Here is an 18,423-nt window from a genome sequence, read left to right on the forward strand (position 1 = left end):
AACTAGGGTTAAAATGGAATACTATAATCGCGGAACCTGCCATTCAAGTACTTCTTTTTTCTCCGCCGTCTCGGCTTTGTGAATCTAACTTTTCAACACTTTTGTGGAGTAAAAACAAGCTCAGGTCAAATTTAAGAACAACTAAGCACGACGTTTGCTGTATAGTCTCAAAAATCCTCGAATAAATATACTTGCAAATCAAAAACAAAGTCAGGGATCTCATTAAATTATATGTTATCTAGGTTGATTTTATATTGTTGTCTATTTTATTTTTCATATAGATAGCCAATTAATTTGGGAATGTTAAAGCAGAATGTATGTTTATACAGATCAAAGGAAAAATAAAAATAGAATGGAATTCTATTATTTTACTTAGCTCTTTTATTTTTTTTAAATTTAGAGACACCTAGTTATATATCAAAATGCTAAAGGGGTACATGCTAAGAGAATGGTTGGGAACCCCTCTCCTACAGAGTCTATCATAATTATGATCCTGCACCAATTTATATTTACGCCGTTAGTAATTGGATATAGAATCACAAAACCTCATACAATAACAATTGTCTAAAAATACTCAACAAAAAAAAACAAATTTTGCTGTACTGCAACATAACATTACTGAGCTAGGCCAGATCGAATTGGGGAAACAAAAGTCTATTTGGTTAAAAACAGACCAATTATATGCAAATGTAAGTATTATTAATTTAATGAGAAAATACTTTCAAATGAGCCCTAGCAAATCTCTATCACCACCGTGGCAAGCATTTTAGTGATTTTTGTTATTTTCAGTATAGCGCCTGTGTTTTGGTGGTGTAGGCAATGATCAACTCAAGGAGGTACCCCAATATATCAGGCTCCAAGGACAATATAGGCTGGAGCTGAGGCACTGTCTTGTAGGCATCCACAGTCAAGGTGATGTGTGCCAAATTCAGAAAGAGGATTGAGAAGGTGCTCGCCGCAAGGGGAGAATACTTCATGTAGTTGTTAATAAAAAATATGCTTGATTTTCGGTCGATTTAAAAAAAATGATCCCTTATTTTTTTATGAATGGTGTAAATTAAAGTACAATATGAGAGCTAAAAGCATATAAAGCAGAATCAGAATTATGGCATACATTCTACAGTTTACATCCCCATTCCTCCTCACCCTTTGTTTGTAACACATGTTTTATTATCTTAAAATTGTATTCATATAATGCTGGGCAATGCAAGGTACAGACCTTAAATTAATCCGCAAATTATTTTGTTAGGGACTCCAAAAAGATTCTTTGAAGTGGCATTAATTAGTGTTGAGACTGAGCTCGAGGGTAATTTTTTCGTTCAGTCTTACAAGGGGACCCTACAACCTCGACCATTTATGTATTCATGAAACTTTTCAAGATAGTGGTTTACTTTAAGATTATTCTCTCATGAAAGTATTGACCCACATTATCCAGAAGATTCCATGGAAATAGCCGTCAAAGTTTTTAAAATTGAAAATTCAAGTGTTATTTTTGTTTTGACCTTATTGTAGGAATACGTCATAAACAGTCTTCATGATTGCTTGTGGTTCGAATATTCCGTAACTTTTTTTGGAGATGAATTTTATAACTTAATTTGTTATTTAAACAAAACTAAAATAAACGTAACTAAAATATTTTTTTAAAAGGACTGTGTTAGTTGTTTTTTTAGAGAAGACAATTTCTGATATTATTTCATCCCTCAGTAATCTCAGGTCTAGAGAGTACAGTTAAAAAGAAACGATTGTTAAGCATAATAATTTAGAATGTAGTTCTTGCCCTCACGTATGATGTTGGCCTTCACTGAAGGTTAGGGCTTGGCACAGGCATTTATTTCTAACTCCCCTTAGACGTAGAAGTCCAAGGGTTCATGTCAGGGGAGCTAAGGGTCCAGGTCTCGACGTGCAAGAAAGCTGGGAAATTGGTTTGGTGCCAATATTGAGCAATTTATCCCCGTGTACCGGCACTGCCTCATGTTGGAACAATTACGGGCGCCCCGCCACAACCTCGTTAATCCACAGGACGACAGTGTTCTTGAGCTTGGGAATAAGTACGCAGTCTCCTAGAGCTATTTAGCTCTAAAACAATGTCCCGTAACGACGTCACTCGGGTTAACCTCGGACCAGTAGATACAGCTGCAGGACAGTGAAAATGTTTTTCGGGTCTTCAACTAGACTCCTTGGAGAGCCTTTGCATTGGGCCGAAAGAAAAAGGGCCACATGAAGTCGCCCTCACTTCAGACAACCATAATGGAGGCAGAGTGTTTACTCTTTTGCTTCGGGACAACCTCGAGCTTGTTCTTGGCAATCCACCTGTCCTTCTTCCTGTTGATGTGGGAGTAGACGGTGAAAAATTTTCGCCTCAAAAAAATCTCAGAGTAGGAATTTTGCCAATCTTCAACCGACTCAAGATCTTGGGACAGTACTCCATATACTTAGCGGTGGCCGAGAGGAGGTGAGTATGGCTCTGGACATTAGAAGTGAGGCCCAATTCGCCGTCATTGGGCTCACAAATTGGTCCTTGACCAGCTTCAACATTGGATTCCCCCCAATTGACCTCTTCATGAAGGAAGGAATTTTTGGGTCCTCTTCTTGTCGCTTTAGTGCCTAACGGTGACGTCGCCCACTTCGTCCAGGTGTACCCGCTGGAATTGATAATAGCCCTAGCACTGCTTCCTTTTCCAGCTATTTCAACAAAAGTCGCTCATTTCCATGGTCGATGATACTTTTACAGCGAAATTGGAACCAATGGACGATAAGACATCTCATATATGGCCGTTATCTCGACAGTAACACCCTTGATATTCATCTTGATGAAGTCAAACAGTCCAAATTTATCTGTTGACCTTGTATGTTAATGTAAATTTTTGCCTCGTATCCCCAGATGATATTGTACAATTATAAATATTTTAATTAACATATCTTTAAAAAAATGAAAAGTTTAGCTTTATGTTAAGCGTACCTAATCAGTAATAGTAAATAAGATGCCTGTAGTATATGATATGAGTTTGATTTTCTATTCTGACATAGAAAAAAAACTAGACAGAGGAGTTCACAAAACATTAAATACATATCTTAGTTATATAGATAATAATAGTTAATTAATTATTGGCATAACACACATGCTGCGTTACATACACTAAATAATAAAGTAATAATGAGTACATATTAAAATATATGTTGTTTCTATAACGAAAAAGATATCCTTTACATAATGTATGTAATATATCCATATTTAACTGTTTATACAATCAAGAAATAAAAAGGAAATCATAATCAAAGTGGTAATTATGAATACAGTAAGAAAATTATTTATCAAGGAAATATAATAAAGAGAGGAGCAACCGTTCGAGGTATGAAGGAAGAAATTAAATATAAAATGCAGAAATTAGCGATTAATTATTTGTTATCTCTCTTTTAAACGTTTCAACTGTTGCATTAAGAATATTTTTTAAATATATGTACCTAACTTATAGATTATACATTCGGGGGGAGCTCTCTTTATTATTTATATACCAAATTTATTGTGAGTAAAACCATGTCTTTCAATCATACCTGGGATATGGCTAAGAAATTTGCCCATACGTTATGATTTATCTATGAATTTCTGAATCCATAGTTTATCTTATCATCTTCAAATTGTAGAGAGCGTATGCGAAAAGTTGATATTTAATTTTCGAAAATTTTTAATAACTTTACGAAGCAAATAATTTATTTAGAAAAGTGAAAATGCGCGGATTTTTAAGCATATGAGGATACAATTGAACAAGCAAATATCCCGAAGATCCTAAAAAAACCCAAAAAAATCGTATTTTTGTATGCTAAAAAATAACCACATTTTCACCTTCCTATTACTGTAGTAGGATACTGAATTTTTCTTGTTATTCGGACAATGATTTATTTGTAGGGTCTTGAGAGTAGATGGATTATTTTTTCCTAATGTGGAAAAGGTTGTGGGTTTGACTATTATGGAGTCTCATGAGAAGGACTCTGAGTCCATCCTAAATGTCATTTTTTTTTAACACTGTCAAAATTGTAGGGCTTGCCAAAAAGCCCCAAGAAAATCCTAGTAACAGGCCAAGGTCTAATGTGAAGTACGTTGTAAGATAGTCTCTTGTGTGGAGTATCAGTCAGGAGGTATGGAGAGAGACTCAGATTCAATTCCATGAGCCTGGAGGTGGAGTGGATCGGGTGTGGCTTCTCATTAGTTTTTAATTATAATTAAAAGGTTACAATAATTGTACTTCAACTTTCCGCATACGCTGTCCACAATTTATAGATAGAAAGATACACTATGACGCCAGGCCAAAATTGTGCTCTATACACAATTTTAATTATTATATGTGAAAGACAAGACTATTACTGTTTTTAACTAACGAAAGAAGGGGTTTAGTTGAGTGAAATAAATGAAATAAGACGGCAGTTTGGTTGATTAATTAGAAGAAACTAAATTTAAAAAAAGACACACACACATGTCATTGAGAGTGAGAATTGCACAAAATTTATTTCGTCTGTTATTGTATAAAGCTCAAATATATATGACGTGTATATAATATTATATACCTATATATATATATCAATATTTTTTTAAAGAGAGAAAAGATTAACAGGGATTATTTCTTCTTATTGTAAGAATTAGAAGAACACTTTGATAAATTATTAAGCAATGGTTTGGATATATAGGCATGTACATAGAAAGAAAGAAAAATGGAAATGACTAATTTCAATATATAAATATGGGTCATTATTACATGATAAGATAATTACATTTATAAAGTATCCATTGATAAAAATCAAGTAAGAAAATGAATTATTTTTTGGTCCATACAACTCCCAGAAATCTTAAATATGAAAAACTTGAACACAAATGGTTCAAAAACTGATATTTTTAGAAATAAAAGGCTAATATCTACAAGGAGAATTAGGTCAAGATTTGGTTATTTTTGATCATCCAAGGAATACGTCAAAAATGTTGCGTTTCAATAATAATAATTAATTAAAACTATAGGGACGACCAAGTGCAGCTTCAAATAAGAGATCTCCAGAATTTAGTAGCAGTTAGATTGTAATAAATATGACTTAAATAATTAAGCGTTTAAATTGGTAATTTCAACTGCCCTTCTTCACGGGACATAAATATCAAGTGATATACTTTTATAATCGTACATTTCTAGAAGAATGGCCCATATATATACATATATACCAGAATATATATGAGAGAATATCTACGGATCTATAAAATAGTTCCACTTGTTTGTAAACTAAACAATGATAACCATTAAAAAATGAATTAGATAGAAATACTTGTTATAACAGTTGAGCTATGTAAAATCATAAGAATAGTACAAAAATCAGGAGAAAAAGAATGGAAGAGAGAGAGAGGTAATTACTGAAATCAGAAGAAAGTGGATATTATATAAATATAAGAACGACGACATGTGTATGTATTAGGACGGTTTGTTTCGCAAATTTTTTCTGGAATTTCGGTAACAGTGCGGAAAAGTTATCTTCATGTAGTAGGAAAAGAATCTATGCAAAATTTCATTGTTCTACGATGTCAATTTAAGGTCCCAAATAAAGAATTATTATTAATCATTTTTCATAAATAAAAAAAAATTGATAGACATCTTATCCTAGCCCATAAAAAGTATTACTAAGTTTCTTCTAAAGAAACTCCTTGGGGTAAAAAGTAAGAATTATATTTTTTTACAATATCAGACGACAAGATGTAAATATAGGTTCCGAATTTCCTTAATTTTGCAAATATTCATTTTTGCCTCTAAGAGAGACTTTATAAAAACACTGTATTCATGATTTTTATAGCTTAGAAAAATAGATATCAATTTGTTTTAAGGATTTTTTTTTTTTTGCCTATTTTCCAACTTTGACCGAGATTTGCAACGTAAAGAAGACATTATCATAAATTTTGCAAGGGCTATTTTTTTACCATATGACAACTTTTCCAAGTCTGCCGTATTGAAAATTTGAAAGAAGTTGAGTAACAAACCGCCCTAATGTGCATGTTTATATATATATATAGAATGCGCACTCAACATGGAAGGTGAATAATGATAAAGTTATTGTCTAAATAAGAATTATTTCTTAATTACTTCTTGAACTAAAAGGACTTTTGAAAAAAAAAAATGGCGAGGAGGAGGTAGCAGCAGCCGCAGGAAACGTCATTTTGTGAGATGAGTTTTTTCATCATCATCGTCATCAAAGTGCTGGAGAATATCAATCATCCCATCCTCATCATCCTTTTTTGAGGATGGAGAAGAAGATGAAGAAGATAGTATATTATGATGGTGATCATGAAGATGATTGCCCTCGCAATTCACAGAAGATGAATCCTCAGATTCCAAAAGAGGCGTCCCTCCAGGTAATGAATGTCTCCTATTCACAGCAGTATCTTTGTTATTATTAGTTATAGTCGATGAACCACCTCCGGATTTTGAGAGAGAACAGCTAGAAGATTGACAATCAGAAGCGGAATGACGGCGTTCCGGTATAGCACTTCCATTAATATTTCCATTCGATGTAGGAATAGCCATCGCAGGAGCTGCCTGAGTTGTTGTTGTAATGCATGAAGATGATTCATCCCCATGTAATGGATTCTCAATATTTGAAGAAATTAAATCCGCCATTACTTTATACATATGCATAATATCCTCCTAAAAACAAAACAAAAAAAATTATAAATTATCATTTTTAGATATCGAAGATAGTTTCATACTTCAGTTTTCCAAAGACCAGGCCTTGCATTATGATACAATTTACCGACTTGATACACATCTATTGCATTATCCGTCTCCAATTGTTTACAAAGCGTGGTAAGAGCGCAAAAGGTCCCTGCATCCGTACCTCCACATTTATCAACCACAACCAAAGGACCATCCTGGTATTCCAAGTGCCAATCTTGAACCAACTTTAGTACAGCAAATCCACGGGTAAGGCTTGGCCAGTCTGGACAATGAATAATTCTTACTTCAAGTTCATAATCATCATGTCTAGAGGATATAACTAAATCATAAGTGGAGTGACCCTCATGAATCGCTTCTTCAATGAATCTGACTTTAAAACATTCTTGATCAAATTCTTCATCTCTGGTAGGCCAAAACACGGGAAATTCCTTAATACGAGATAATTCAAATTATAACTAACAAACAAAGTTACTATAAAAGAATACAACTCTTACATCAGAGTCAATAGGTGAAAGTAATACGACAGTTTGAGCATTGTGATCCCAAAGCATGCTCCAAAATTCTTCTTTAGTTTCTGCCGTGGGATGCTGAGTAATGACAAATTCACGAAGTTTGCTGTTGCCATGAAGCCAAGTAGCATTAATAAAATCAGAGCCTTCCACACCAGGCTTAGGAGACAAAGCAACGCGAAAAGATTCAACAGGAATCAGATTTGAGTCTCTACATTTTGATACATTATAAGACTTCCTAGAGGACATGAAGTGAAAATCGTTGGGCTCAAACGAAGTTATCAACTGAAATATCGAATAATTATATTTTATAAAAAAGGGACAAACGGCTTGGGCGTTTATTTTACCTTAAATTGCCTTTGAAGTAAATTAATTTTAGAAATAATATCTTTTTTCATAAGGATATCAATGAAATTAACTATTTTGTCCTTGGGAATCTCAGTAATACATGATCTTGTTGCTTCAAGAAGAGCATCATGTATAAATACATACTGTTCCTCCGTTTGAACAAGATGATTTCTTTGACCACGAATGTGCCTCAAAAAGCCAAAAATGTTGAGCTCATATTTAGTAGTAATTTGTTGAAGCATAGCATCAATAACAATATAAGTTCCTGTTCGACCCACTCCTGCACTACAATGTACAATAATGGGGCCTCCGTCAGGCGGATTACTTCTCGAAGATCGTCGAATAAAACTCAAAACAGGAAGAGGATGAGCTGGAACTCCGTGATCCGGCCAACTAGTGTAGTGGTATTGAAGTATTTCACGATCAGATGAAGCCCATTTCTTTTTCCTCAACTAAAATTGAAGGAAAATTATATTTTAAAAAGATAAAAAAACGTCGACTCATATCCTAGGTATTAACTCAAACTTTTTTTTAAATAAGAAATCTTTTTTAATAAAACACAATGTAAGGAATTAACTTTTAATTGGCAAGGGACACAAATTGAAGTAATCATTTCTAGACAATAAAAAAAGTGATTCACATCAGTCTCAATTATTTCACTTCATGCTGCAGATATAAATTATGGTAAAAAGAAGAAGTTAACTTTATTAATTGCTAATATTTCATGTGTAATTTATGCATAAAACTATGCGTACAATTGACTAACGAAAAAGGCATAGAGATAATAAATTAAAACTGGACTACACACTACGGACAGATTAAAATTTACTCATGCAAACAAATTATCTAAAGGTTTCTAACATGTTTTTGGATTAAGAAGACAAAAATGCAACAAAAAAAATAATGATTAAAATTTGAAAGGGATCACTAATAGTAAGTAATAAATGAATCATGCAATAAGGGACAGTGAGGTATGATAAAAAGAACGGGGAGAGAGAGGGGTGGGGGGGCAATAATAATAGACGTTCTCAGAAAGATAAAAGTAAGATTGATTATATGTCGATCAACGTACCGTGTTTACTTTTTCACCTGTATCCTATGAATTTAAATGATTTGAATGTTAAAGTAAAGCATATATTTTTTTAAATATGATTATTCAAAATATAACATTTGTTTTCAAGGTTATCTTCATTAGTATATTATGTAGTCATAATTCGTCGTGTCAAGTATAACGTAAGGAATAAAATAATTAATATATGTATAGCCATAACATAATAATTGCTCTACATCTGTGATATATTTTTTTTTCTCTCTTTCTTAAAAACTTTCCAAAATGATGCAACTCTTTTAATTTATGTATGTATATTCGAAATGATCAACAATTTGTGAATACACACAAGTATGCTATTCAAATCGAAAGGAATTAGGATAAACTGAATGACTAATGAATTGTATCTATCATAATTCATAAAGATCAAGTAGTAGCTGTAAACAGTTGGAACGTACCTTCTTGATTAGTCAACAACCAATTAGTATTGAGTATTGATTAATTAATTATCATTTTATGTCAACGTATTCTATTTAAGTACATATTTCATATTTTTGATCATGTATTAATAAGATAACCTCGAAAGATACTAAAACAAATATTTTTCTTACCTTTAGATGCTTGATTTTCATAACTCTAATTGTATAATTGGCCATAACCTCCTCCTTTGCCAAATGCACTTCAATATGGCCATATACTTCTGAACTATTTACTTCCTTTGGCCAATATAAATCACATTTCCTCTGCAAGGTATATTTTTAATATATACAAATTACTAATTAATCATTTTTATTACCCTTCCTCTCTCCATTAAATTTGTAATCATCACTATAACATAAACATTCTGTTCCCAAATCATTCTCCAATATGCATCAAAGGTTTCGTCCAAAGGACCTTGTGTACCAATGTACGAATGAAATTTCTGAAATCCATCGATATAGTTTGCATTTATGTAATCTGAAGTTTTTTTGTAACCACTAATGGGAGCTAACTGAACTCTACTGTGATCGTCTTTTTTCCATTAAATAAAGAAAGAGTATACTATTAATTAAATATTCAGAACTGGAGAGGGGATTATCCTACAGGCAACAATGTTTAAATAACGATTTTTGCATTTATTATCCGGATGTGAAGAATGTTCATGCGTGGCATTGACTATTGTACAGGAGTACTTTTGAATTTCATCGTATTCTTTTGAGAAGCCTATATCCGAATCCGCATGAAGTTTAGCAACATGACTTGGAAAATCATCAACCATGACGGGACCTTTTTCACCATCAGGACCAGGCTCTCCTTCCCAATCAGGAATCCCAACCGGTGCAACGACTCTTGGAGGATCTCCGTCCAAATAATAATATGCTGCTTTGAAATATTGCCTATAAAGGAGTAATAAGTTATGAGTATAAGTCCTCTAAATTGTTAACTTACCGCCACAACACAAAGCCAACAACTGACAAGAGAAGAAAGATTGCAGAAAAAATCGTTCCAGCAATCATCCCAGCGGATAATTCTCCTTCTTCGTCTCCAAAGGGGCTCACAGGTGGTTCTTCACAATCCTCCTCAGGTAAATACACAAGCATTTGTTGTGAAAAATCTCCTCTAAATGAAATATTTTCAAAAACAATACTTTCTGTAGAGGCTTGAACACGAATTGCGTAAGTTGTTTTACCCTCTAATCCCTCAATAATGAACTTTAAAAAAAACACATTTTACTCTGATAAATATTCATTTTCAAGAACGGAATGAACTTACAGATTCTTCATCTCCAGAGCCGGCTTCTACTTCTAACTGCTTAAAAAAATCCAATGAATTTTGGAAGGAGGTCACTCTATCATCTTTATAGACAAATTCTCTATAATAAATAAGATAGGTGTCGATCGTCTTGGTGAACTTTTCCGGGCGACTCCAACTAATCCATATTTGGTTCGTTCCGTAGCATGATGCATTGCTCAGCAAAGGGATTCCGGGGGCTTTCACATCTGTATGCACTTGGATGGAGTCGGATTTCTCCGTTTCTCTCAAATCCTCTTTGACTTCTTGAGTCCCATCCTCTCCGCTCCCACTCCCGCTCCCTTCCACCTCATAGAGACCTTTGACCCAAATCCTATACAAAGAGTACGGCTCTGAAATATCAAGAAAAAAGGGCAACTCTGAGTTCAGACTCGCCTTATTCACACACTTCTGGGGTTCCTTAGCTACCGAGATGCGAAATGTTGAGAGGAGGACTCTCACTCGTAGAGATACTCTTCACATCCTTCAAGTCCTCATGCTCAATGAAGATCCTGAACCCACGAAGCTCTTCCACAGGAGGATAGTCCCATGTCAAACTCAAAGCATCACCGGATACATCCAAGGCCCTTACATTCATAGGGACAGGTTCCACGAGGCTGACAGGTGTTGGAAGAGCTGCACCATCATCACATAACTTCATTAATAACAGTAAGAAGAGGAACATAGTCATATTATATTAGTTTCACATTCATCAAGATCCCATTTTGGATTTTTCTCTCCTTGAGTTGTTTCACTTCATAATAATAAAATAAATATATTGAAGGAATGAATGTCACAGAGGGATTTCCAGGCACACGCAACCTCTTTCTTGTCAAACACACACACACACACACACACTCGGCACCATTCTCTCTCCTTCTCTTTTTCCCTTCCCTCTCTCTCCCTTCTTGCTTCTTTCTTTTTTCTTCTTTCTCTTTTAATTTCTTTTATTAATTCTATACAAGGAACACTGAAATGAATATGGAACGTGCTCTTATTTTATGCTCGACGAAAGTGCAAAATAAGTTTTTTCGTATTAATATTATGGTAATGTCGGCCATTTTGGGTGCCTAAACAACCCAGCTTCATATTCACAATAAAAACCCTTTCTTTACTAATATTAAGAAAAGTAATGAACTTTTGGATATTCAAATGGGACCAGTAAATAAAAGGACTTACTGTCCATCAAAAATGCAGCCCTATATTGGCTAGTTATATTATATACTAGCGGTAGTACCAGACAGTAATTAAGCGTTGACATATATTAATACATTTTGCATTAATATTATAGAAAATAACTCTCCAAGAAATCTTTAGTGTGACTCTCCGTCTTTCAAGAGGACACTCAATAACTACTCAATACTTATATTAATTCATGTGTTTTCTCCTCAAGAGTGAAAGAATAACAATAAGTCTTAGAGAAAAAAAAAATTAATATGATGTAATCACTGATTACTTTAGTCTCTAAAGCACTCACTAACAACAACAAACAAAAACATTAATACGACTATATTGTTATTTCATATATGATACATTAGGGGGTACTATATACAGTGCACCTTGTATACACCTTCAATCCTATATACACACGCCTGCACTATTTTGTTAATACGACTACATTGTTGTTTCTTAGACAAAAATATCTTTATGATATACATTAGGGAGCATTGTATACACCCTATGAATTTTTTTCAGACATTCATACAGATAAACTTTGCTCTATTTTTTCTATTTCTCTTTTCTTTGAGGAGGTTGTGGTTGATTTTTTTTTTTGAAAAAAATTAGAAATTTTGCTTTGCTGCATAATTTCATTGAATGACTTGATTTAGAAAATAAATCCTTAAAAAAATTTTATTCCCTGTTTATTCATTAAGAATTTTCCATAGCCCTTTATGCGATCAATCAATTTACTATCAAACTAACATGGTTTCAAAAAAAAAAAAAACCTACTTTGCCGTCATTTAATGAAATTGAATCAAAATTATTTAATATCTGAATTATTTTTTTGTTTCTGAAGCCAACAGAAACTTTATACAAATAAAAAAAATGAAAATTGTTTCAAAAAATTCTTCAATAACAATTTCTTCTACCTAAAAGTGTGATTGAACTGTGAATTAGCTCCATTTTATTTTTAGTTTTATTGTATATTCTAAAAAAATTGTGTCGAATTAAAAATATATCACATGTCATTACATTGAATAATTATATTATACTTAAACTTTCTATAAATAAAAATTTAATTATTTCTTGAAATAGGTAAGAAATGAGCCGTGTAATTTCCTATTTACTGTCCTTTACTTTATGAATATTAGAAAATTACTTTGAACTTAAGTCAAAATAAGCGCACGCCAAAAGAAGATATTTAATTTCAATGTTCCCTTAAAAGGTGCTGCTGAAAGCGATTTCTTCCTGTTATAAACAGTTCAATGGATCTGTCATCCATTCATTTAATATCATTTATTTTTTTAAATTCAAATCCTGATTAGGAATTATAGTTATTTAATTAATAATATAAAATAACAAGTACGTTATCTATTCTACTTTCATTCAAGCATATCACTAATTTTTTTCTGCGATACGAAATGATTTGTCCGCGGAGTTCTTTCTTTAAATGGATATTTTAATAACTGATATAATATATATCATATATGATATGTAGCATCTTGCTAAAGCCTACGACTAGCAACAGTGCTTGCCTCTTTCACCTATACATATTTAGAATGTATTGTATATATCATACATTACACATTTAATACATAATATTTTCTTGAATATATTTAAACATTAATGAATATATTTTAAAGGAGTTAAAGTACGGGTATATCAGTTTGTTTACGTTAAAAGTAAGAAAAAAAGTTTTTTCGTTTTGAGCAGTTTCCAAAATATTTTAATTCTCTATGTATGTTTCTACAATACAACAAACTTTATGTGTACTTATTTCAAAAATGTATCCAAATAAACTCTGAAAATAAAATGTGAAAACAGAACACAAATAATCGGTGATTAATAATGAGTTGTTATGTTTCTAATAGTCTTCCAATAGTTTAAGTGCTAAAGTTGTTCATTATTAGATTGTTTTTCTTAGCTTTTTCAAAATAAGGGAAACTTTGCGTGGGGCGGGAAGGTGGGTAGGTAATAATGCTCCCCCCTCTTTTATAGAACAAAGTATTAATTTAAAAGAAATGTAAATACAATATCTTTCGATAATTGGCATTAGGATTGAAACCATCCTCGAAAGGTCTTTACTTATCTAAGTTTATGTTAGCCCTATAACTCAACACACAACATATCCCTATACTATACCTACTAATGAAAAATTAAGACTTAGGACTATTGATATGAAAACAATTATTAGTGAACAACCCCTTTTACAGCTTCAGCGTAACACTCTAAATAAGTTATAATAATCAAAAGCTAAAGAGTATTTATTGTCAGTTTTGAATACTAATTAAGATCCTTAATTAAATAGAACCATATAATATAAATTAAACAAAAATGCATAAGTGACTTAAAATAGTGCTATGTCGACTCGAAGAATTATCAAATTGGTTTGACTCGACTCAAATGGTGAGTCTATTTTCCAATTCGAAAAAAAAAAAACAAAAAACAATTCGACTTATATTTTATTGAATTGGCTTAATTTTCAATGGGAAAATTTATTTAATATTGTGTATTTTGATGCCAATTGTCGATGCTTCTGCTTCTTATTCCTTAATCAGTGATCAATCGTTGATTGGCTGAATTAGGTCTAGATTAGTTGTGAACATTTATTGAATAATAATTCTGTAGTTGGGAAACGGAATTTAGGCCTTTTTTTTTGTATATTTTCACAAGAAAGTTTGCAAAATGCAATAAAAGTAACGATATGGAAAAGAACCAGAGACAAAACACTATTTAAGAAGACGGTATAAAATAAGGTAGAAACGATATTTGACAGCAACACTGTTATATTAGCGAGAAAATACTTGATATAAATATTTGAGATGATATTTAGATAGAAACTGGAGAAGAATTCCTTTTTGGTAATGAAATGTCAGGATAGAATAATTAATTAAACCTTATTTATTCAATTTTAAGGTCATTTGATAACGTTTTCTCTTTACTCACTCTATTTTTTTTAGTTGTATCATGTATTTTCTTGCCACTATCACAAAGCAAACTCAATTTTGCACCAAATATAATAGATAATACGAGTGGGGCGCCCAATGTTACCGTAATTTTGGGAGAGTCTGATCTACATATGTATCGCCCAAGAATGGGCGAATCAAAATCATATTCTAAAAAAAAACTTAATCGGGAAGAAACCGTAAACTAATGCATGAAGCTGACTACGACGCTGCTTAGGTTATTTTGTCAAGTGTCTCCTTTTTTTGCTTTTCCAATTATCTAACCTTTATAAAACTATGCTAAACTATTTGTCTACCAGGGCCCCGAAAGGTTATCAAGGTAATGAAGAAATGTCTTTGCTGAGGAAATCTTTGTGAAGATCAGTTAATCCCCTCCCCCTCCAAAAAAATACGTATAGGAGGTAGTGTTATCCGATCCTATCTCGGATATATTCTTAGAATAATCACAGAATAAATACGAGAGACTTTTACCAAGGTACGCGCGTATTAGACATCTATTTATATGCTAAACTCGCTAAGAAGTATCTCACAATAACAATAACAGATTACATAGATACATATATTATATAACCTAGGAGTTAGGACTACATGATTAAAAGGACTGCGCGTTAAAAGAAGAGGCGTACAAGATCCGTCATAACAAAAAAATACGTACCCAAATAAGTAGAAGAGATATAAATAATTTTTATTATAAATACACATCTATAGTAAGGGTACATAAGACCACAGAGGCAGTGGTGTTACTTTTTGGTCAAATGAAAATTTATATATAAAAATAAGGAAATAATTATTTTTTCAAATTCAAAATGGTATAAATCATATTCTTTTAATTTGCCACCACAGATTTTTGACTGGCCCCGTTAGTTGAAATCTCTCATTCAAAAGAAGCATCCGTAACATTTAAGGCATTTTTTTGTATCATCTAATGGTCTGAAATGAAGTCAAATGGTTATTTTTCTATCATCAAATTTTTATTAATACATATTAAATTTAAAATATACATCGAATTTATAATAGCAGACCCTATTTGACAGTCATTCTTGAATTTTCTGCTGATTTATTGAAATTGATTCAAATTTTATTAGTTTTTCCAATAAGTTTGACTATTTTTCGCTGATTATTTAAAGATGAATTATCTTTCACCGTTCTCTTTTTTTTTAAAGTCTAATTTGGTCATTTTTTGTTTGAACAAAATTACGCATGAAAATAATGAACATTTTTACTGAGATGACAGTAGCTTTATTCTTGAAGACATTATGACCAAAATTACATTCTTGTAGTAAAATTGCATCAGTGATTTGATCATTTTCCATCTGCGCCGCCACAGCAGACCCAAACAAAGACTACGGATTCTCAGAATTGATTAAGATATTGTAAAGGATTAGGTGGCTCATAACAGTATGATAAAAATTATTAATAAATATTACAATTACATATAAAGAATCTGAAGGAGATTTCAGTCCACCTCGATTGCAAATGTTCAAATATTCCAACTGATAATTTCCATCAACAAAATCGAATAAATCTGATTATTTTGCTTAATAAGGTAGTAAATTTTAGCAGTCCTCATAGTTAATTGTTTTAGAAAGCGAATAGCAAATGAATCCGGCATTAACCAATATGTTGGTACCAAGGATGTTGGTAATGATGTCATTTATAGAAATGTCCCCATTGTAAATTGTGAAGATGATTTTCAGCATAATTTTGACATTTACTTTATTATTAATAATTATTTAGATCTCATCGATATCTATCCTTTGCTCAATTATATATAGCAACTTCCACATTAGGAAAAAAGGGTGATGATCTTTTTGATTAAACTCCACGTCTGGCTGGTGTTTAGCAACTTAATGTTATGACATATTTAACTGAATTCATGTCAGAACAAGAAAATATTATTTGGATCAATCTATTATTTCAATATTCTGTATTTATAATTTATTGTTATTATTAGTTATATGATTACAATTGTTTAATTTAGTATATTTAACATAAATGTATGATGCCTTATTTTTTAGTACGTAGATTATATTTAATTTAAGACTTCTTTTTAAACTTGGAACTTCAAATATATTTCGAAATACTCTACTTTGTTGTTTCACTAGTTATTATTTTGAGAATATGGTTAATAAAGAATTACAATTTCATGGAGTGTGACGTTTTCAAATCTACGTAACGGATAAAAAACGTCTAAGTCAATTATATATAGTATATCTTCATTAAACATTTTGCTAATAAATACTTTCGTTACGTCCCGAATTTTGATATCTTTCTCCTTCAACTTCTACTTTAATTCCTTTATTTCTTCTTCATAGACCCCTTTTGAATTTGTAGGTTGGTATTAATATCATTTACATGCTTTACCTCAGGAGAAATATATGTAATACATACCATATTTAAAAAAAAAAATAAGGTAACTAATCCAAAAACAAAATTACCATTATAAGAAGTTTCATCTATTGTTGATGAAATTAGATTCATGTACACTAAGTCCATTTATCTACTTTTGGATGTAGGAGGTTCCAAATAAGGAGTAAAGTATGTATGATCAAATCCGAGAATGCTTAGTAGGAACAAAATGTTCCCTACGTATGGCCCTTATCCACTTTTTCCTGAGGTCGCCATTCTTAGGAAATGAGTGGAAAGAAACCTTAAGCTTGGGGATACAAGAATTGGGTCTATTTTGACTACTTTTTAGCTCACGGTCGCCACTTCTACCGCCAAGGCAGCAACAGTTTAACATATTATCGGTAAGTATTGAGTAATGATTATTGGGAGCTTGGAAGTACTCCAATAGTTAATTAGGCATAGCTTCAATATGAGGAGGAAAATAGATAGCTTAATTAACTCTAACTAATTATTAGAACTGTAAAATTAACATTTACCCACTCTCTGTTGTAACTATTCAAATTAATTAATACAAATATGGAACTTAGTTTTTTCTAAAAATTTTCTCCTTCACAAATAAAAATAAACAAGACTAAAGGAAATATTAGGCCGTAGTATGTAAGCCGCCAAAACTAAACACCTTGCATGTACTCAAGTATTCTTTGAATAATTGTATCAGACTTTAACAAGTAACTGTATATCCTTCATTTATAATTGTTCTCGACTTGACTAATCTGCTTTTAAAGTTTTAACCTGTACAAAATTCTAAACTTGAACTCGATATGTTTATTTTAATGTAACAGTGTGTGTCTTTCTATCTCTTTGAATAACGAAATTGGGTAAATATATATTATAAGTCACAGGGTGCACTGTATATAGAGCTCCATGACGTATGTTTTAAACATATTTTGATTTAGTCATATTAATGAAATATTGGAAGAGTGTGTATATAGCATCGAACATGTATACATGGTGAAATGATGTAAATCATATTAATATTTTTGATATAAGAAATAATAGTGTAGCTGTTAATTAAATATTGCAGGCGTGAGCGTATAACAACAGTACTGTTTCTATTTTTTTTTGTTAAGCGTTTCTTATGTATATCATCTATAATTATAAATCGTGTGCATTTTCAATATATTATGTTAAGATTTGAATAAATATATACAATAGTATCGGTATGTTTTTGTTAATGAGTACTTATAAGGCTAAAGTACCCATCAGTCATCCGGAAAAATTATTTTGAGTTTTCTCAAACTATTGTTATTATGTTTTCATTCTTGAGGAGAGAGGACGTTTTATGAATTATGAATTGAGATAAGTATTATTGTATTGAGTAGTCACGTGTGAGTGTACATATGAAAAACTGAGAATAACACTGAGGAATATTTGGAGAGATATCTTCTATAATATATACGTAAAATTTGTCTTAAAACTGACACTTAAGTACTCCGGGCAATCCAGGTTACCGTGGAAAGTATGTTATAAAGCGAAATTTTTATTCCTTGATTATTTTATAGTAGTGTTAATCA

General features: G+C 31.9%; 1 protein-coding gene and 1 long non-coding RNA gene across 9 annotated transcripts; one reads left to right on the forward strand and one right to left on the reverse strand.

The window, feature by feature from the left end:
- Nucleotides 1-576: 576 nt before the first annotated feature.
- LOC121116987 (uncharacterized) lies at nucleotides 577-3,278 on the forward strand. The gene is made up of 2 exons (XR_005864012.2): nucleotides 577-689; nucleotides 790-3,278. It is a non-coding gene; the product is annotated as an uncharacterized lncRNA (long non-coding RNA).
- Nucleotides 2,994-11,270, reverse strand: LOC121116986 (putative receptor-type tyrosine-protein phosphatase mosPTP-1). 8 transcript variants are annotated; one of them, XR_011779695.1, is made up of 12 exons: nucleotides 10,803-11,270; nucleotides 10,356-10,726; nucleotides 10,032-10,294; nucleotides 9,687-9,979; nucleotides 9,400-9,614; nucleotides 9,215-9,346; nucleotides 8,628-8,651; nucleotides 7,555-8,007; nucleotides 7,193-7,492; nucleotides 6,731-7,126; nucleotides 6,126-6,668; nucleotides 2,994-3,202 (listed from the first exon to the last, which is right to left on the reverse strand). XR_011779695.1 is itself a non-coding variant. In XM_040711302.2 (11 exons), the coding sequence occupies exons 1-11, from the start codon at nucleotides 11,062-11,064 to the stop codon at nucleotides 6,177-6,179; spliced, it is 3,201 nt and encodes a 1,066-aa protein (XP_040567236.1). In that variant the 5' UTR covers nucleotides 11,065-11,270; the 3' UTR covers nucleotides 2,994-6,176. The 8 variants fall into 8 exon arrangements, 2 of the variants coding, with proteins under 2 accessions (XP_040567236.1, XP_040567237.1); XR_005864011.2 differs by having other exon boundaries at nucleotides 2,994-3,236; nucleotides 6,108-6,668; XR_011779694.1 differs by lacking the exon at nucleotides 2,994-3,202 and adding an exon at nucleotides 4,473-5,386 and having other exon boundaries at nucleotides 6,108-6,668.
- Nucleotides 11,271-18,423: the final 7,153 nt, after the last annotated feature.

This window comes from Lepeophtheirus salmonis, chromosome 4, assembly GCF_016086655.4.
Source record: "Lepeophtheirus salmonis chromosome 4, UVic_Lsal_1.4, whole genome shotgun sequence".
Taxonomy (NCBI): Eukaryota; Metazoa; Arthropoda; class Copepoda; order Siphonostomatoida; family Caligidae; genus Lepeophtheirus; species Lepeophtheirus salmonis.

Bases quoted from the DNA above. Each gene is read 5' to 3' on its own strand.
- LOC121116986 (XM_040711302.2), bottom strand. From the start codon at position 11,064: ATGACTATGTTCCTCTTCTTACTGTTATTAATGAAGTTATGTGATGAT. The intron at 10,727-10,802 runs GTAGCTAAGGAA...TTGATATTTCAG, and splicing joins TCTCAACATTTCGCATCTCG to AGCCGTACTCTTTGTATAGG. The intron at 9,615-9,686 runs GTAGGATAATCC...AATGGAAAAAAG, and splicing joins TTATTTAAACATTGTTGCCT to ACGATCACAGTAGAGTTCAG.